At 62.2% G+C, this 19,480-nt stretch overlaps 1 protein-coding gene across 4 annotated transcripts; it reads left to right on the top strand.

Moving 5' to 3' along the window:
* The first annotated feature begins 656 nt into the window (after positions 1-656).
* Positions 657-18,799, top strand: CPNE7 (copine 7). 4 transcript variants are annotated; one of them, XM_021671011.2, is made up of 15 exons: positions 657-974; positions 2,411-2,596; positions 6,170-6,244; positions 6,455-6,529; positions 7,100-7,183; positions 7,709-7,798; positions 7,915-8,013; positions 9,084-9,170; positions 9,472-9,531; positions 10,533-10,666; positions 11,296-11,350; positions 11,868-11,919; positions 11,987-12,120; positions 17,077-17,313; positions 18,098-18,799. In XM_021671011.2, exons 1-15 carry the CDS (start codon positions 801-803, stop codon positions 18,233-18,235), a joined length of 1,680 nt encoding a protein of 559 aa, XP_021526686.2. In that variant the 5' UTR covers positions 657-800; the 3' UTR covers positions 18,236-18,799. The 4 variants fall into 4 exon arrangements, with proteins under 4 accessions (XP_021526686.2, XP_064225996.1, XP_064225997.1 ...); XM_064369926.1 differs by having other exon boundaries at positions 801-974; positions 17,416-18,180; XM_012466024.2 differs by lacking the exon at positions 657-974 and adding an exon at positions 2,266-2,308 and having other exon boundaries at positions 2,462-2,596.
* Positions 18,800-19,480: the final 681 nt, after the last annotated feature.

The raw sequence follows: 19,480 nt of genomic DNA, 5'->3' as shown, positions 1-19,480 counted from the left end.
GTCTCCGCGACGCCGCCTCTTCCGCGGCTCCCTCCAGCGGGCCGGGTGGCCGGGAAGGTGGTGGGCTGGGGGTGGAATGAAGCCCAAGGCGGAGCGGGGACCCTCCCACGGAGCCCCGGCCTGCCCCCTCGGCCTCGGGGGACTGGTGTGGAGCGTGCCCTGCTCACCCCTCCGCCGCCCGTGTCAGCCCTCGGCAGTCGGGTGGCGGCACCGCGAACGGTCCTTCCAGCCGCAGGCCAGCGCGGCGCCTGCACACAGGAGGCGCCCACTAAATGCTCGGTGATGGAGGCGGCGAGTACCCGAAACCAGCGGCGCCTGGAGACGGGATCCGAGAGGTCCGGGCAGGGTGCGGACCTGGTGCTGAGCTGCGGTCCGTGCGCCCCTCGCGTCCCGGAGGGGCTGCCTGGGCCCGAACCCGCGTAGCTCGGAGTCTCCAGCCTGGAGTGGGTCCCTGGGCCGGGGATACGCACAGCCGGGGAGGGCGCGCCCGACCCGACCCCAAAGCTGTCAGTTGCGGGTCCCCGGGGAATTCGAACCGGTCTCCGCCCGCGTCTCCGAGGGGCTTCCCTGCCTCGGGCCCCTCCCCGGCCCCGCCCCCGGCCCCGCCCCGGCCGCGCCCCACCCCCTGCAGTCCCCGCGCGGCGGCCGCCGGAGCCACGTGTGCCCGCGCCCGGGAGGCGTGCAGGGAAGCGTGGCCACGCCTGGGCCGGCCACCATTTCCCGGGCGCCGCGGCGGCGCCGACTCGACTCGCGGGCAGCGGCCCCTTCGTGCGCCCAGCCGGGCCCCCAGCGCCGGGAGCATGAGCGCGGGCTGCGAGCGCGCGGCGGCGGCCCCCGGGGGTCTGCCCGCGCCCTGCGCCTCGAAGGTGGAGCTGCGGCTGAGCTGCCGGCACGTGCTGGACCGGGACCCGCTCACCAAGTCCGACCCCAGCGTGGTGCTGCTGCTGCAGCAGGCGCAGGGCCAGTGGGCGCAGGTAGGGCCGGGGCGCAGGAGCGGGGAGGCCGCGAGCCGGGGCGCGCACCGGGCTGGGGACGCGGAGATCCAAGCGGGCGCGCCGGGGCCGGTGGGGCGCGAGGCGGGGACCCCCGGAGCTGGGGCTCAGCCCGCGGTCAGCGTCTGGGTGACCAGATCTGGGGGGAGGCGTCCGGAGCTGTGGGGGGGGCTGGGCTGGAGGAGGCGGCGAGGGGGCTCAGAAGGAGGGGGGAGTGCCCCGCAGGGAGGGGTGCACCCCGGGCCGGAGGGAAGCGTCGGGGCTCCGGGCACACACAGGGGGCTTGACCAAGAGGCGCAGAAGAGAATGAGGGGCGACGGGTGCCGGCCGAGCCGGGCGAGAGGCAGGACGGGCTCGGGTCCTCACCACGGGGCGCGCTGCGGGGCCGGCGCCGCACAGGCGCTTTCTCAGTCGCCCTCTCGCGTGAAACGTGTGGCTTCACCGCCAAAGGGCGAGAAACACAGGGCGCGAAGCCGCGGCAGGCGGAGGAGCTGGAACTCGAACCCTCGTCCGCGGGGGCGCCAGCGCGCTTTTCCCCCGCGCAGGGGTCTCTCCAGGCTCCAGCGGGGCCCGGTGGGGTGGGCAAGGGGGCCCCTGTGGCGGCTGGGGCGGTGGAGGGGACGCGTCACAGGGTACCGGGCGGCTCTCACCCAGTGGCGCTGGTGTCCCCAGTCACCGACCTCCAAGGTGAAGGGCCTGCCCCACCCCCACCACCTGTTCTCCACCGGATCGGGCTCCCCCAGGACGCCCCATGCCCGTCCCCCCAGAGCCCGAGCCCTGGTTTCCCCGGCGGCCTGATGCCCACAGTCTCAGAGCCTGAGCCGTGCAGCTGGCACATGCTTGCCATTGGTCTGCGGTGCGGGAGTTTTTGGGATTCTGGAAGTGAGACGTCTACTGGCCAAGCTGGGTCTTGTCCTTAAGGGGCATTTGGGAGGGAGCTGCTCAGGACGGGAGAGGCTAGTGAACCGATGTACCCAGCCAGGAGGGAGGGGGTCCGCACCCCATGCCCCTTCCCACTCAGCTGGGGCTAGGGAGTGGCCTGCGCTTTGGGGTTGCCCAGCCCAGGGTGTGAATCTGACCTCATTGCCGACTCAGCGTATCATTCTTGTTCTCTGTGAGCCTCAGTTTCCCCATCTATGATCTGAGGGTGGAGCACACAGTGGTGGGTGTGAGCTGAAAAGCTGCAGCTCACGGCTGGCCAGGGGTGACCCCCACGGTGGCCCTCAGGAGTGCGGGTCCCATGGACAGAGAGCAGGTGGGAGGAGGTCTTCCCGGGTGCGGCCCAGAAGAGGGTCTTCCTGAGGCGTGTGATGTGGGTGAGTGGCAGAGGGGAACCTGAGGGCTGGAGCCAGGACGGCCCTCAAGGAGGGCAGGGTGGAAGCCCTGGCATGGGGTTGGCTCATAGGGCGCACCTGCAGGTGGACAGAACCGAGGTGGTCCGGAGCAGCCTGCACCCTGTGTTCTCCAAGGTCTTCACGGTTGACTACTATTTTGAGGAGGTGCAGAAGCTGCGCTTTGAGGTGTACGACACACACGGGGGGCCCAGCGGCCTCAGCTGTCAGGAGGACGACTTCCTGGGCGGCATGGAGTGCACCCTGGGGCAGGTGGGTGCCCGCGCCCTCGGAGGGAGGAGGGCGGTGATGGCATGGGACCCACAGCCCATCAAAGGCCAGTGTGCCGGCACCGCAGGGCCCCTGCTGGGGCCACCCTTGCTGCGCCGTCTTCAAGGCTCCTCCTGAACGTTCCTGATTAGGTTAAAATATACATGGAATTTTGAGCGGGGGAATGCATTCCTGTGTTTGAAAGCCTGGAAGGTGTAAGAGCCTGTGGCGCGCCTCCCTCCTGCCCATCCAGCCTGCCGCCAGGTTCTTGTACGCCGTCCGGAGAGATTTTCACAGGAGCAAATGAAACTATCACTTTTCCTCTTTTTTCAAAAAGACACAAATTACGTTCCCTGTTCTGCATCCTGCGTTTTCACTTCCATGACATACGGCAGACCCTCCACGTCAGTGCCTCAAGCCTCCCTGGAGGCCAGGTGCGGTGGCTCACACCTGTGATCCCAGCACTGCAGGAGGCTGAAGTGGGCATCCCCTGAGGTCAGGAGCTCTAGACCAGCCTGGCCAACATGGTGAAACCCCGTCTCTACTAAATATACCAAAATTAGCTGGGCATGGTGGCACGCTCCTGTCATCCCAGCTACTCGGGAGGCTGAGGCAGGAGAATCACTTAAACCCGGGAGGCGGAGTCTGCAGTGAGTGGAGATGTCACCACTGCACTCCAGCCGGAGTGACAGATCGAGACTCAGTCTCTCTCTCTCTCAAAAAAAAAGTGCCCTGTGAGTGGCAGGCCCGCCTGAGAGATAGGCCACCACCCTCAGTGATGCCCGCCCTGTGATGGCGTCCACAGCCAGCGTGAAAGTGACTTCTGCAAGTCACAACCAGGGTGTCTGTCGATGTGCTGGGTGCTGTGCGAAACACACTAAACACTTCACGTGCTGCGCATTGAATTCTCACGCGCTGCCATGTGGGGACCTTCTTTTTTATTGAGACGTAGTTTGTGATACAATGCATAGATCTCAAGGGTTGAGACTGATCACACTTGCATCACTGCAGGCCCCCCACCCCTTTGCAGCAGCTCCCCCTGGTTCATCTGTTCCGGAATTCCACGTCCATGAATCGCACCGTGTGTTCTCCCGGTGCGGGCTTCTTTTACCCAACACCGTGTCTGCGTGACTCATTCCGCTGCAGCACGGGCCGGTGCTGGCCTGCGTGGAGCCTGGTGTCCTCCCTGTTTTTCAGATAAGGAACCTGAGATTTGTGGAGGGGACATTCCTCCATGAAACTGGTGGAGCAAGGCTCTCCCAGGCTCCCACAGTGCAGAGGGAAGAGGGTGGCATGGACACAGAAATATGGACACCCTTTTTTTTTTGAGTTGGGGTCTCTCTGTGTCTCTCAGGCCAGCGTACAGTGGCACAATCACGGCTCACTGAAGCCTTGACATCCTGGGCTCAAGCCATCCTCTCACCTCGGCCTCCTGAGTAGCTGGGACTACAGGTGTGCGCCACCAGACCTGGCTAATTTTTGCATTTTTCGTAGAGGCAGGCGTCTCACATATTGACCCGGCTGGTCTTGAACTCCCGGGCTCACCAGTCCACCCACCCTGGCCTGCCAAAATGTCGGGATTGTAGGCATGTGCCACTGTGTGTGGACTGGACACCTGCAGAGGTGTCCACAGGCACAACGGCCACCATCATCCACACAGGATGTGCTGTCCACAGAAGCACACGCAGGGCCCATGTGTGTGTCGGACACGTGTGCTGTGTGTATGTGCAAACTTTAAGCAGTGAAGTGGCCCCTGTGGGCTTCTGCTTTGCTGCCACTCAGCTGACCTGCGGGCACCATGATCGGGGAGAGGCTGCTGCCCTCAGATCCCTGTGCTGTGGCCTCGAGCCTGACCTACCCTCTGACCTCTGCCTCGACTGTTTCCTGATGTGATTCAAGTCAATAGTGACTCAGTGCAGAGCCAGGCGCACGGGAACTGCTAATTAAACGCGGTTATCACAAACCTGCGATCTGCTTTTCCTGTTGAGGAGGCTGTTATGCCTAAGGGGCTGCTCTCCTGCCAGAAAGGGGAGGCCACCCCTTCCTTCCTGCGCCCTCCCTGGAGGCAAACCAGGATGGCAGTCCAGTCCCAGGTGGGAGGCTGAGCCCCAGAAGGAAACCTTTCAATTGGGGAATTTTGGGGGGCCTGGCCCAAGGTGCCCCCTCCCGGCACCCAGGACCCCCTCTCTGCACCCGTAAGAAAGCTTTCCCACCCCTTAGCCTGTTCTGACTTCCCAGCCCCCACCTAGGATCCATTTTCTCTTCCACTCAGAAGCCGCTGGCGGGGCAGGCCCTGGCTGGGGGTGGAGGGACCGCCTATCTTTGCTTTGTATTTGTGTCCACCAGACAGCAGCAGGTGTGAGGGGCAGGTGCGAGGGGCAGGTGGGAGGGGCGAGGGGCAGGTGCGAGGGGCGAGGGGCAGGTGCGAGGGGCGAGGGGCAGGTGCGAGGGGCAGGTGCGAGGGGCAGGTGCGAGGGGCAGGTGCGCAGGTGGGAGGGGCAGGTGCGAGGGGCGAGGGGCAGGTGCAAGGGGCAGGTGTGCAGGTGCGAGGGGCAGGTGCGAGGGGCGAGGGGCAGGTGCAAGGGGCAGGTGTGCAGGTGCAAGGGGCAGGTGCACAGGTGCGAGGGGCAGGTGCGCAGGTGCGAGGGGCAGGTGCGAGGCGCAGGTGCGAGGGGCAGGTGCGAGGGGCAGGTGCGCAGGTGCGAGGGGCAGGTGCGCAGGTGCGAGGGGCAGGTGCGAAGGGCAGGTGCGAGGGGCAGGTGGAAGCCCACACCTGCTACCTGCTGTGCCCCTGGATGGTTGCTGAGAGCACACCCAGGTGAGGAGGTGACAGTCACCAGTTCCCGCTTGGCCGGGGTCATTGCCATACCCTCAGGACGTGGAGCCTGGGAGGGCCATGCACCTCCCCCACCCTGCTCCCCACTAAGCAGATGGCATGGCTCCATGGGCCTGGGCCTGTCTTCCACCCACCCCAATGAGGGGCTCAGAGCTGATGGGGTGGGCGTCCAGAAGGGCATGGCAGAGAGGAGGAGGAGGCCAGGCTGCGTGAGGAGGCCTGGGGGCTAAGCCTCCGTCCACCTCCATGATCAACTCTGCGCCTCAGCACCTTCGCAGAGGAGTGCACCTGGGGCCATTTGGGCATGCGGGGTGTGAGGACCTGCCTCCCCCTGCCTCTGTGCGTCCTCATCTGGGGCTGGAGAGGGTCAGGGCAGACGCACTGCTTCCACCACACCTGTGCAGGTGCGCCCTGGCTGGGCTGTGGGCTGCTCCCTGGCCGCCCCCGAGCCTGTATCCTCACCTGGTAAATAGGGGTGAGGATGGCTGCCTCTCCCGGGTGGTGGCTGGCCCCAGGAGGTGGTAGACGTGAGGGGGCGGACGTGCGGGGGCGGACTGCAGGGGTGGCCATACAGGGAAGGCAGGAACTTGAGAGCTGCCCCAAAGCAGGCCCCGGGCCCTGGGCAGTGGGACACATGACCGGCATGAGGGTCGGGTGAGGACGAGGTGGGGCCCCAGGGTCAGGAACCGTCCCTACCCGCCCCTACCCGCCCCTCCCTGCCTGACACTTCTGACTTCCAGATTGTGGCCCAGAAGAAAGTGACCCGCCCGCTGCTACTCAAGTTTGGCAGAAATGCCGGCAAATCCACCATCACGGTGAGCAGGGCGGCCCCACTGCTGCGGCTCTGAGGGCGTCCCAGGTGGAGGATGGGTGGCGCGCAGTCCAGGGAGGGTCAGCCAGAGCCCACAGCTGCCCAGTCTTGGGGGTGCCCAGACGCCGCCTCTCAGCCCGGCCGGGTGGGCTCAGCTGGCCTGGGGCTTCGGGTCTCCCGCGCTGGGGTCAGGCCCCCGGCCTTGCCCTGCCAGGTGATCGCTGAGGACATCTCCGGGAACAATGGCTACGTGGAGCTGTCCTTCCGGGCCAGGAAGCTGGACGACAAGGTGAGAGTGGGCGCCGGGCATGGCTGGCTCAGGCCTCGGTCTGGGAAGCAGTTGGAAAACCCGGTCCCTGCCCAGCACTGACCTCGCACGGCCGTGTCCCGTGTGAGATGCGTGTGCAGCGTGGGAGTGCGTGTGGGGCTGTGCTGCCGTCTCAGTCGCCATCCTCACCGTCACCCACGTTAGCTCGCCTGCCCCTCCTGGCAGCCGGGCTGGGACGGTGGCAGCTCCGCTCATGACCCTGCTCGGTGACAGGGAAACAGGCCCAGCGCCCTCGAGGCCGCCATCCTGAAGCAGCAGAAACTGGAACAGCGTGTGGTTCTGCGGGCTCCTCACACGGGTGGGGCAGAGCGGGGTCCACCCTGCCCGCCGCGTAGGGCGTCCCGAGGCCTCCCGAGAGGGGCTGAGTTGGGCAGACCCCAGGTGGCGAGAGGGACGGGCGGGGAGATGTCTCGGGGCGGACTTGTCACCTTGTTTTGTGCCTGAGGAACCAGTGCTGGGAGGCGGGATGTGAGGCTCTGGGACGTGATGAAAGCAGCTCCCATCCAGAGCAGCCGCTGTGCCACTCCCCAGGACCTCTTCAGCAAGTCCGACCCCTTCCTGGAGCTGTACCGGGTCAACGACGACCAGGGCTTGCAGCTGGTGTATAGGACGGAGGTGAGCGGCCGGGGCGGGACGCAGAGCGGAGGGGAAGGGGCCGGCCCCGCCTCCTGCCGGGCACAGCCGGAGCTCCCCCTCCACTGGGAGGGTGGGGGGCAGGGGACAGGGCCTTGGTGGCCGTGGCTACAGCCAGAACCCGGCAGGCCTGTTTAGCTGTCGCTGTGATGATTTTTAGGCCCACCTTTCGCTTCCTGCAGGTGAAATGGGATTTCAGCGGCTGCAGGGAGAGAGCCCTTTCTTCTGAGGGAAATTAACTTGAACGGAGAGGGTGTGTTTAAGGGGCAGAGCAGTGCAGTGGCTAGAGATGCAGAAGTGACGGAGGTGGTTTCCGAAGCCACAGCGCTGGGAAATGTGGCTTCTCTGCGGGAAGCGGGAACCAGCCGGCTCAGAGCCCCGCGCAGTCTGTGTTGATGGGCAGGCCGGCTGTGCCCGACTCACAGCTGCTCCTCCGTCCGGGTCTCTGTGAGCCCCGAGTATCCCAGGGCTCTGGGCCTCCCCTGAGCCAGTCCCTCCTGCCCACAGGTGGTGAAGAACGACCTGAACCCCGTGTGGGAGCCCTTCAAGGTGTCGCTGAGCTCCCTGTGCAGCTGCGAGGAGACGCGGCCTCTGAAGGTTGGGGGCAGTGAGGGGTGGCCTGTCTGCAGGCTGGGGATGGAGACGCCCAGGCTCAGGGGTGGGAGGGTCTTGGGGGCCCCCAGGACAGAGCTGAGGGGGCCTGGGCTCCCCAGTGCCTGGTCTGGGATTACGACTCACGAGGAAAGCACGACTTCATCGGAGAATTCTCTACCACCTTCGAGGAGATGCAGAAGGCCTCCGGGGAGGGGCAGGTGAGCAGGGAGGGGGCCTCCGGGGAGGGGCAGGTGAGCAGGGAGGGGGCCTCCGGGGAGGGGCAGGTGAGGGGGGCCCTCGGGGAGGGTCAGGTGAGCGGGGAGGGGGCCTCTGGGGAGGGGCGGGTGAGGGGGGCATCAGGGGAGGGGCAGGTGGCGGGGGCGGGGAGCCTCCGGGGAGGGGCAGGTGAGCGGGGGGGGGGGAGCCTCCGGGGAGGGGCAGGTGAGCAGGGAGGGGGCCTCCGGGGAGGGGCAGGTGAGCAGGGAGGGGGCTTCCGGGGAGGGGCAGGTGAGCAGGGAGGGGGCTTCCGGGGAGGGGCAGGTGAGCAGGGAGGGGACTTCCGGGGAGGGGCAGGTGAGCAGGGAGGGGGCTTCCGGGGAGGGGCAGGTGAGGGGGGCCCTCGGGGAGGGTCAGGTGAGCGGGGAGGGGGCCTCTGGGGAGGGGCGGGTGAGGGGGGCATCAGGGGAGGGGCAGGTGAGCGGGGAGGGGGGCCTCCGGGGAGGGGCAGGTGAGCGGGGGCCTTCAGGGGGGTTGGGTGAATGCCAGTGTCAGCTCCGCACGGAGGCTGTGAAAGTCCATCCCCCAGAGGGGGCTGGGGATGGCGGAAGCTGGTACTGGCTCCGGAGGGCCACAGCAGGGGTGGCCTCCATCAGGTTCAGCTGGAAATGTGGGTACTTGGGCCAGCCCTCGAGGAGCTGGTGTCTGTGAAACCGTGGATGGGGGGCAGAGCTGGGCACACGGTGGTGGGAGGTGGGGCTGGGGGGTGCCCTCCCCTGCGTCTGCCCAGCCTGCAGCAGCCAGGCGAGGGTGCAGCTGAGGGGCCACCGCACGCCCTGCTTCCTGCCCCTCCCTGGGCCTTGTCATCCTTGGGCTTAGTGACAGGGTCATGTCCTGTTCGGGGTCCAACTGTCATCCCCCTCCAGCTGCCTTGCGGCAGCCCTGCCCTTCCCCACCTTGGGGGGCTCAACCCTTGCTGTTTGGGATGGTTTTGGGTGGGGTCTCCCTGGGCAGGTGTTCAGAGCTACCACTCTATGGGGCCTCTGCCTGTCCCTGCCTGTCCCTGCCTCAGGCCCAGTGGGACTGTGTGAACCCCAAGTACAAGCAGAAGAGACGAAATTATAAGAACTCGGGAGTGGTCGTCCTGGCCGACCTGAAGGTGAGAGGGGGCCATGTGCGAAGCTTCCCCACCCACGGGAGGGGCCTCCACTGCCCCCAGTTGTTGGATGGACCCTCAACCAGAGGCCTGATGGGCCGTAGCGTGTTTGGGGAGGGGCTGAGAGACGGGGAACGATGAGGTTGGGGAGACAGGATAGGGGAGAGGAAGGAGGGAGGTCTGGACCCCGGCTATGCCGGCCTCAGCGTCCCCAGCGGGGTGGCGTCCCCGAAGGCCTTGCTGGCCTCAGCGTCCCCGGCGGGGTGGCGTCCCCGAAGGCCTTGCCGACACCGCTGGCCGGAAGTTCCACAGGGTATACTCCTTCCTGGACTACATCATGGGTGGCTGCCAGATCCACTTCACCGTGAGTCCACAGCCCCGCCCTGTGCTGGGCGCCCCCACCGCCCTGAGAAGCAACCAGGCCAGACACGTGGAGACCCCAGCTCCCGAGGGGCCCGGCCTGGGGGGTGAAAGGGCCCTGGCGGGTCCCCGTGGGCCAAGGTCTCCGTGTGTGGCTCCTGGGGTCCTTGCTTCTGTGCAGGCGAAGGAATGGGCTTGGGGTTCAGGAGCCAGCCTGAAGGCCCCTTTGGGAGGTGACAGCAGCACGGCTTACCTTCCACGAACATAGTTAACAACAAACAAAATGTGAACAAGGAGAAGCTGGAGTGAGCATTTGGGGGAACCAGCCACAGGCTGTAACGTGGGGTAGAGCCTAGCACAGACCCTGTGTCATCCCGTCACGTGCAGATGTGCAGACCCCACATCACACCATGTCACCCACAGATGTGTCACCCCTGCATCACCCCACTACACCTGCAGATGTGCAGGCCCCGTGTCACCCTCGAGTCACCTGTCACCTGATTGTCATTTGCAGATGCGCAGACCCCCACATCACCTGTGTGCCACCAGAAGATAAGCAGACCCCCGTGTCACCCCCGTACCACCCTCAGATACACAGACCCCTGTGTCACTCCCGTGTCACCCTCAGATACACGGACCCCCGTGTCACCCGTGTGTTGTTTGTTGAGGGAGCCCCAGAATGGCTTTGTGAGAAGCCAGCTTGTGGGAGGTGTGGAGGGGTCAGCCCAGGCTGGGTCCTCTCAGGCCCTGCTAGGGGAGGGTGGTAGAGGGGCCCCCACAAGGCCAGGGTGATCCCGATGGGGCGTCCTCCTGGGGATTCAGAGAGCCTAGGGCTTGGCAAGTTTTGGGGAGACCCCTCCTGGCCCTGTGTAGTGGGGGGACAGCCCCACCCACGCATGCAGCCCCTGACCCCGAGTCCTGGAGGGTCTGGGCGAGGTTTCTCTACCTGTCAGGAGCGGGTTCCGGGAGCCCGGCGCAGCACAGCCCCGGCCCCGCCCGCTGCAGGTGGCCATCGACTTCACCGCCTCCAACGGGGACCCACGCAACAGCTGCTCCCTGCACTACATCAACCCTTACCAGCCCAACGAGTACCTGAAGGCCCTGGTGTGTGTGGGCGAGATCTGCCAGGACTACGACAGGTGTGCCCTGCTCCAGGTCAGGCCCGGGGGCCCGCGAGGTGGGCACTGAGGTGGTCCACTGGGAAGACCGCGAGGAAGGCGGTGCACAGGCTGCGCATGGCCCTGGGGACGTCTGTGTCCCACTTTGCCAGACCAGCAAGTCGAGGCCACAGATGCTCTACCAGGGAGGGCCTGGCACAAAACTGCGCCCTGAGCTCCTCCCCACAACACAGGGCCCTGGCCTGGAGCTTGGGAGAGGACGCCCTGAGCTCCTGCCCCACAGACCCCTCTGTCTGCATTGGTGAGGGCCACAGAGGTTGCCTTGGCCCCACACGACCCCTCCTGGGGTCCAGGAGCCCCCCGAGGAGGCATCTGCAGGGGGATGGCTTGTGCACAGGCATGGCATCGGGAGGCCAGCCCAAGGGCACCTGGGACTGTCCACACTCCGCTCCCCATCCTCCGCGCTGGCTGGTGCCTCCGCTGCCCCGAGACTCAGTTTCCTGACTGTGGCCTGTGCTTACTGCCGTGATCCCCGGGACTGGCCCCACGTGGCCCTGGTCTCCTGGCACCAGTCGTGTCTCCCCAGAAGTGGCCCTCGCAGCAGCCATGTGAGCTCAGGGCCCCTGGTGACCAGCCTGCCTCTCTTTCAGCGACAAGAGGTTTTCTGCCTTGGGGTTTGGAGCCCGGATCCCTCCCAAGTATGAGGTAGGAGAGCCCGAGGCCTCGGAGCTGCACCCGTCCCACAGGTCTCAGGAGAGGGTGGCCTGGCCCAGGGATCCCTGGCTGGAAAGCATGCACCGTAGGATGGGATTGGGGCTCAAAGCGGGAACACTACCCTTCCTGCCAGAGGTTGGCCTTTGACTTCCTGGGACTTGTTAGCTTGAATGGTGTGTGGAGACCAGTTCCATGTTCCTCCAGGAGATGGGGAAGCACATTAGTCTAGAATTGAAATTGATTGAAATTGAAATTCTATCGCACGTAACAATTCAACTGGCTTCAGCAGAAAAAATGGTGTATGGGGATTGACTGACTAATGCAAACCTCAGGCTCTGCTGGGTCCGGGGGCGTCTCTCGTCTCCCGCTCTGCCCCTTGGCTCTGCAGAGCATGGCTACCCACAGGGTCGGCTTCCACTAAAGCTGCAAACCTCCCTCTCTCGTAGGTGGGGGACATGGGGGCTGTGGGGGGTGGAGCAGCTGACTGAGCCCCCTTGTCCCCGCCCAGGTGTCCCATGACTTCGCCATCAACTTCAATCCTGAGGACGATGAGTGTGAAGGTAGGAGCCCACGGCAGGCCTGGGGAGGGGGCGCAGGGGGGCTGGACTCAACCCCTGCCCCCAACAGGCATCCAGGGTGTAGTGGAGGCCTACCGGAACTGCGTGCCCAGGGTCCAGCTCTACGGCCCCACCAACGTGGCGCCCATCATCTCCAAGGTGGCACGCGTGGCAGCGGCCGAGGAGCGCACCGCTGAAGCTTCTGTAGGTGCCCGGGGGGCACGGTGCATGCAGGGGGTGGGGCCGGCTGCGTGGGCACCAGCGCGTGGAGGTCGGGGAGGCGGGCAGGCAGAGGGAACCAGCAGAGGGAACAGCCGGCACAAAGGCTCGGGGGCAGGACAGAGCTCGGGAGTGCGGAGGCCCCAGCTGGCAGACACGCAGCTCCCGGGCACAGGGCTGTCCGTTGCCTTACAGGGTCACGGCCGCAGCTCCTGCGAGGCTGCCCCTCTGCTGTTCTACCGTTTGGCTGCACGTTTGAATGTGTCTTTACTCTGCACAAATGATACGGGGCCGAGAACGGCACTGGGCTCTCCTTTGCCACCGTGTTCTGTGGCCCTGCGTGCGTCGCTTTGGCCACAGCCAGCCTGTTGCTTTTTCTCTCTTTCTTTGAGACGGAGTGTCTGTCTCACTGTGTCGCCCAGGCTGGAGCGCAGTGGCGCGATCTCAGCTCACTGAAACCTCCGCCTCCCAGGTTCAAGCGATTCTCCTGCCTCAGCCTCTCGAGTAGCTGGGACTACAGGCACCCACCACCACGCCCAACTAATTTTTGTATCTTTAGTAGAGACGGGGTTTCACCATGTTGCCCAGGCTGGTCGCAAACTCCTGATGCTGTGATCCACCCGCCTCGGCCTCCCGAAGTGCTGGGATTACAGGCGTGAGCCACCACACCCAGCCTGTTGCTTTCTTTTAATATTTTATTTTGGAGAAACATGAAATTTACGGGTGGCAAGAGTGGTGTAGCAGCCCCGGGCTGCCCTTCGCTTGGACTCAGAGTCCCTGGAACTTGGCCAGTCTCCCCTCCCCTGCCTCTCCCCGCGTGTGCAGGGTCACTCTTCGCTTGCTTTCTTTCTTTCTGTTTTTTTTTTTTGGAGACGGGTTCTTGCTGTCTTGCCAGGCTGGACTTCAGTGGTGTGATCTTGGCTCACTGCAACCTCTGCCTCCCAGGTTCGAATGATTCTCCTGCCTCAGCCTCCCAAACAGCTGGGATTACAGGTGCACACCACCACGCCCAGCTAATTTTTGTATTTTTAGTAGAGATGGGGTTTCACCATGTTGGTCAGGCTGGTCCCAAACTCCCAACCTCAAGTGATCTGCCCACCTCACCACAGAATGTTGGGATTAACTGTTTGCTTTCTAAAGCCTTTGAGAGCAAGCCGCCTGCCTCCTACTTAAACTGTTCACATTGACCTGCTAATTGAAGGACGTTCTTGGAGAACATACTATTTCAGAGCCGGGGTTGGCCCCTGATTCGGGCTGTTCCTACCTTGCTCTGTTCCGGTACCACCTTGATTCTGTCTAGCCCCTGGCCATGTGTGGCCCTATTGCCCACCTGCCCAGCATCCTGGAAGGGGGTAGCCCCCACAAGCCAAGCTCCAGGAGCAGGAGTTTTGCAGGGAGGGCAGGCGGGGGCCCCTTCAGGGCTGTGCAGCTCCTCTTGCTCCCTCCTTTTGGGTGCTGGGTGCAGACCTGCCCTTGATCCTGCACGCACGGGAACTTTGGCCGGGTGCAGCCCGTTCGAGTCACCCTGACCATGTGGCCGGGGAGGATGGACCTTGGTGAGCCAGGCACGTGCGCCTTCTGCTCAGAGTGAGTTCCTCGGTGCCTTTCTCTTTTTTTCTTTTACTTTTTCATTCTTTCTCTTTTCTTTTCTTTTGAGACAGGGTCTCATTCTGTCACCCAGGTTGGAGTGCAGTGACGAGATCATAGCTCACTGTAGCCTCCACCTCCTGGGCTCAGGTGATTCTCCCACCTCAGCCTCTTGAGTGAGTAGCTGGGACCATAGGCGCGCACCACATGCCCAGGCTTGCCCTTTCTTTTTAAGCAATTTCTATCCTTAATTTTTTTCCATTTAAAAAAATATTTTATTACTGAGAATTTCAAACATCAAAAGTCAAGAAACAGTCCAGGCGCAGCCACCCGTACCTTTAATCCCAGCACTTCGGGAGATCAAGGTGGGAGGATTGCTTGAGTCCAGGAGTTTGAGACCAGCCTGGACATCAGAGTGAGACCCCTGTGTCTACAAAAAAAAATAAAAAATTAGCTGGGCATGGTAATGTGCCCCTGTGGTCCCAGCTACTCAGGAGGCCGAGGCTAGAGGCTCGCCTGTGCCTGGGAGGTTGAGGCTGCAGTGAGCTCTGATTGTACCACAGCCTGGGCACAGAGTGAGCTCCTGTCTCTAAAAAGCAAAAAAAAAGTCAAAAAACAGCAAAATAAATCCCCACAGATTTTCATCCAGCTCAGCAGTGGCCCTGTCTACACCCCTTTCTGAATTTTAAAAGTTTTATTCTTTTTACTTTGAAGTAAGTTTAAATTTACTGAAAAGTTACAGGCTCTCTGAGGTCCTGCGGCCCGGGAGGCCACGAGCTGCTCACGTGACACGCTTGCGCTTCGCGTCTGCGTCCTTTTCTATTCGTCTGTTTTATTTTTTCATTTTTTTTATTGTGATTAAATATGCACAGTTACCATTGTAACCTTTTTCTTTTCTCTTTTTGAGATGGAGTCTCGCTCTGTCGCCCGGGCTGGAGTGCAGTGGTGGGATCTTGGCTCACTGCAGCCTCCGCCTCCTGGGTTCAAGAGATTCTCTTGCCTCAGCATCCCGAGTAGCTGGGATTACAGGTACCTGCTGCCACGCCCGGCTCATTTTTATATTTTGGTAGAGGTAGGGTTTCACCATGTTGGCCAGGATGGTCTCAAGCCCCTGACCTCAAGTGATCTGTCCTCCTTGGTCTCCCAAAGTGCTGGGATTACAGGTGTGAGCCACCTGTAACCATTTTAATGTGTCCGTAACCGTTTTAATGTGTCCAGTTCAGAGGCACTGAGTACATTCGTGATGAACAAACATCACCTCTGTCTAGTTACATCTTCATGCCAAGTGGGAACACTGTATCTGTTTGCATCTATTTTTTTTTTTTTTGAGGCGGAGTTTCGCTCTTGTTACCCAGGCTGGAGTGCAATGGCGCGATCTCGGCTCACCGCAACCTCCGCCTCCTGGGTTCAGGCAATTCTCCTGCCTCAGCCTCCTGAGTAGCTGGGATTACAGGCACGCGCCACCATGCCCAGCTAATTTTTTGTATTTTTAGTAGAGACGGGGTTTCACCATGTCGACCAGGATGGTCTCGATCTCTTGACCTCGTGATCCACCCACCTCGGCCTCCCAAAGTGCTGGGATTACAGGCTTGAGCCACCCGCCTCGGCGTTTGCATCTATTTTTAATTTATACAGGTATTATTGTGATACTCTGATGCTTTTTAAACTTGGCACTGCACACACATACACACACGCACATGCACAGACACGTATACACGTGCACGCATTCACGCACACACAGACACATGTGCACACACGTATACATATGTGTGCACACACATGCTCCCGCACACGCACATGTGCACACACATACAGGCATGCACACATACACTCATGCACACATGCATATATGCATACACGTGCACACACATACAGACGTGTGCACACATGCACACATACACGCACATATGTGTACACACCCACACACAGCCATGCACACATGCATGTGTGTGTGTGCACACAGGTTGCATACACATACACGAGCACCCATATGCACACACACATGAGCACACATGTATGCACGCACGCACACACACGGGCACACATACATGCGCACATGCATACACATGCATGCACATATGCACACACGCATGCACACACACATGGGCACACACATTTGTGAACTGAGAGCAGGTTGCAGTGTAATGCCTTCTACCCCTTAATATTTTGCGTACATTCTGTAAGAGCAAAGATATTCTCTTATATAACTGTAGCACAAACACAGATCTCAGGAGATTTTATTTAGATGCGATACTTTTATCTAATGCATAGAATATGTTCCAGTTTCATTGATTGGCCCAACACTGACTCGGCTAGCAGCATTATTCCTGGCAGAGGACCCAGTCCAGAATCCAGGATTGTGTTTGCCTGTCAGGTTCCTGTGGTGTTTTGAAGCGAGTCTTAGACAGTTTCATCTGTGCATGTCCATATCAGCCTGTCATGAAGATAAGCACTCTTTTTAAACAGCCAGGACACCTGGTCACACCTAAACCACCACTCCTGGCGTTGCCCGTTGTCTGGGGCTGTGTTTCCCATGCTCTTACCTGTGACATGGTTTTCTGTGGTTAGAACTGGGTTGAAATGAGGACTCAGACATGATCAGCTGAGCCCTCCGTCAAGCTTCCGTCCTAGCGGGCCCCACAGTGGGTTTTGGTGCCCGGTGTTCACACAGTTTGCAGGGGGTGGGGGGCTTTCTGAGGCTGGGCTGTTGATCTGGGGGCTGAGAGCCAGGCCGGGCACAGCCATGGGTGCGTGTAGCCCTGGGCCCGAGACGGACTTGCAAACAGGTAATTCTTCCCACGGGCCTGGGGCTCGAGAGGGGCAATGCGGAGGGCGCAGAGCAGAGCCCCTTGGAGAAAGCGACATCTGAGCGGGTCCTGGGGCCCCTGTCCCTTTCCAGGACCCATCTGCCCTCCGTGGGAAGCGCTCAGCCAAGGCCAGCCTGGGAGAGGCTGCTGTGGGCTCCTGCTCTGCCCAGGGCAGGGACGGCCCAGCCCCCGGGGCAGCAGCTTGGGCGAGTGTCCACAGTCTCAGCAAGATGATTGAGTGGGTTTTTTTCTTTTTTCCTTCCTCCCTGCCCCGAGTGGGTTTTTTTTTTAAACAATGGATTTTACTTGAAGTTCCATTCTGTCTTGTTACCTGAGTTGGGGCACAGGAGGCCCAGAGCAGACTGCCCGCCACGGGGCGGGGTGGGGGACCCTGACCCATCATTGCTCATGATGCCTGTGACGCGGGCGTCACCCTCTGGAAGGCGGTTCTAGGAAGCTCTGACTTGCGAAGCCCGCTCTGGGCTCTCTGGGGGCCTGTGGGTTGCGGGGCGCACGTGGGGCACAGCACTCCTTCCTGTGCCCCCAGCAATACTACATCCTGCTGATCCTGACGGACGGCGTGGTGACCGACATGGCCGACACACGGGAGGCCATCGTGCGCGCCTCCCGCCTGCCCATGTCCATCATCATCGTGGGCGTGGGCAACGCCGACTTCACCGACATGCAGGTCCTGGACGGTGACGACGGCGTCCTGCGCTCCCCGCGGGGTGAGCCCGCGCTCCGGGACATCGTGCAGTTCGTGCCCTTCCGGGAGCTCAAGAACGTGAGTGTCTGGGAGGGGCTCGGTCGAGGCCGGCCTGGGGTCCCTGTTCATACCACTGCCCCAGGCCCTCTCAGGCCAGGCTCACGCCAGTGGACCTGGCAGGTCCCATCTTGTGTCTGGGGGTCCCAGGCTGTTCTCCACCGATTGAGAGCTGTACCTGAAGCTGGGGCTTTCGGCACCTGAAAAACTTCCCATTATGAAACTCATCAAATGTACACAAACGCGGAGAACAGCATGAGGGACTCTGGGCTCCACCACGCAGCTGGATCCGTGCCCCGTTGCTGCCAACCTCTGTGACCCAGTGAGACACCCACAGTGACGCACGCATGTGATACATGAGCCTCTGCAGTAAGACGTGCGTGCCACACAGACACGTGAGGTTCTGCGTAGCAAGACTCTGCAGACATACACACATGACATTCCACACAGCAAAACACGTTACAGACACATGACGCTCTGCAGTGGGACATCCACGCCACACAGGCACACTCGGGCTCTGCTGGGGGGACCTGGGCCGTGGAGGGGGCCTTGCCTCACCTCCAAGGCAGCCTGTTTCCTCTCTGTGCCTGGAGGGCTGGAATTACCCACCTGCAGCCTCGTGTGGCTGACGTCCTTAGCAAGGCTGGCCCGGCCCCCAGCTGAGCCCCTGGTGAGCCCCTGGTGGGGGCAGGATGTCACCAGGGTGCAAAGGCCCCAGCTCTGGAGGACGAGGCCTGGCTGTGACCCAGGTTCGGAGATATGATCTTGAAGGTCCCACATGTAACCACATTGTCCTGCCCTCCAGGCGTCCCCAGCGGCGCTGGCCAAGTGCGTGCTGGCTGAGGTGCCGAAGCAGGTGGTGGAGTACTACAGCCACAGAGGGCTGCCCCCGAGAGGCCTGGGCACCCCTGCCCCAGAGACCAGCCCAGGCTGCACCCCATGAAGATATGGAGGGGGTGGGGAGGGTCACGGAAGAGTGGGGCTGTAGAGCCGCCATCTCCAGCACGCTTGGAGGTCCCTTAAGCTCTCTCTGACCTCCCCAAAGCCTCCAGGCCCCCACCAGATCCCACTCCTAGTCTTCCTGGGATCCTGCTGGCTTAGGCCAGGGTCTGGGGACCCCAAGGCTGAAGGGTGACAAAATATAGGCCCCATGCCTGGCCCTGCCTGAGCCAGGTGGGTGCAGGGAGGGAGATTGTGAGGGGCTTGCAGGGCCTGGGAGCTCATCCAGGGAGACCCTACCCCAGTGAGAAGGGGCATGGGCTGGGGGCTCTGCTTTGCATCTGATCTTTGTGGGGGAGGGCCAGCAAGGCAGCACCCCAGTCCCTGAGAAAGCCCGGGGCACCCAGACACCCTGCCCCCACAGTCAGCTTCCTTCTGTCCCTGCTGGCGCCCCCACCCGACCCGCCCTGTGCTTTTTGCCGTCTGGCGTCTGTGCTCAGGCCTGCGGGGTCTGCCTGGCCTATGGGGTCTGCCTGTGTGGCTTCAGGATTAATAAAATGTCACCCTAACCCCGGCAGGTGTCTCGTGCCTTCAGTCTTCCCCCACCCCCCCAGAGGACTGGGCCCAGCGCAGGTGGGTGGGCCGGTGAATCTGCGGCAGGGGATCTTCCAGACCCAGCACACCAGGGACCCCCGGACTGAATGGAAGACCCTCCCAGGGGTGCGAAGGCTCGGCGTGGGGAGGGGGTAAACTGGACCATGGCTGCCTCCACCCCCAAAGGAGCTCCACTCGGCTTCCTGGGACTCCCCAGGCCTGGAACCCACTCAGTGAGGGCTGTGGCTGTGACATGGGTGTCAGGATCCTCCCACGTGGCCGGCACCGTGGGGACCCGGGCTGGGGGCACTGGGTGAAGCCTGGGCGAAGCCAGCCAGACTCGGGTGCTTGTGCAGCCAGACACCCCCACCTGAATTTGAGATTTCACCTGAATTATCTTGAATGAGAAAAACAAATTGTCCTAACCCTGAATGTAGGCCCACCCATCTGTCCATCTACATGTCCATCCATCCACCTGTCCATCCACCCATCCATCTACCTGTCCATCCATCTATCCACCCACCCATCCATCCACCCATCTACCCATCCATCTACCCATCCATCCACCCATCCATCCACCCATCCATCCACCCGTCCACCCACCCGTCCACCCACCCGTCCACCCGTCCGTCCGTCCATCCACCCATCCACCCGT

This window comes from Aotus nancymaae, unplaced genomic scaffold (genome assembly GCF_030222135.1).
Source record: "Aotus nancymaae isolate 86718 unplaced genomic scaffold, 86718_ANA_hifiasm-v0.15.2.pri h1tg000095l, whole genome shotgun sequence".
In the NCBI taxonomy this organism is placed as follows: Eukaryota; Metazoa; Chordata; class Mammalia; order Primates; family Aotidae; genus Aotus; species Aotus nancymaae.
Note: the sequence above shows the minus strand (reverse complement) of the source record. Positions and strands in the feature narration are given on the sequence as shown.

What these genes read in the sequence shown, in the direction of transcription:
- CPNE7 (XM_021671011.2), top strand. Translation starts at nt 801, where the DNA reads ATGAGCGCGGGCTGCGAGCGCGCGGCGGCGGCCCCCGGGGGTCTGCCC. An exon ending in CCAGGAAGCTGGACGACAAG is followed by an intron (nt 6,530 to 7,099) that starts GTGAGAGTGGGC and finishes GCCACTCCCCAG; the next exon opens with GACCTCTTCAGCAAGTCCGA. An exon ending in AGCGCACCGCTGAAGCTTCT is followed by an intron (nt 12,121 to 17,076) that starts GTAGGTGCCCGG and finishes CTGTGCCCCCAG; the next exon opens with CAATACTACATCCTGCTGAT.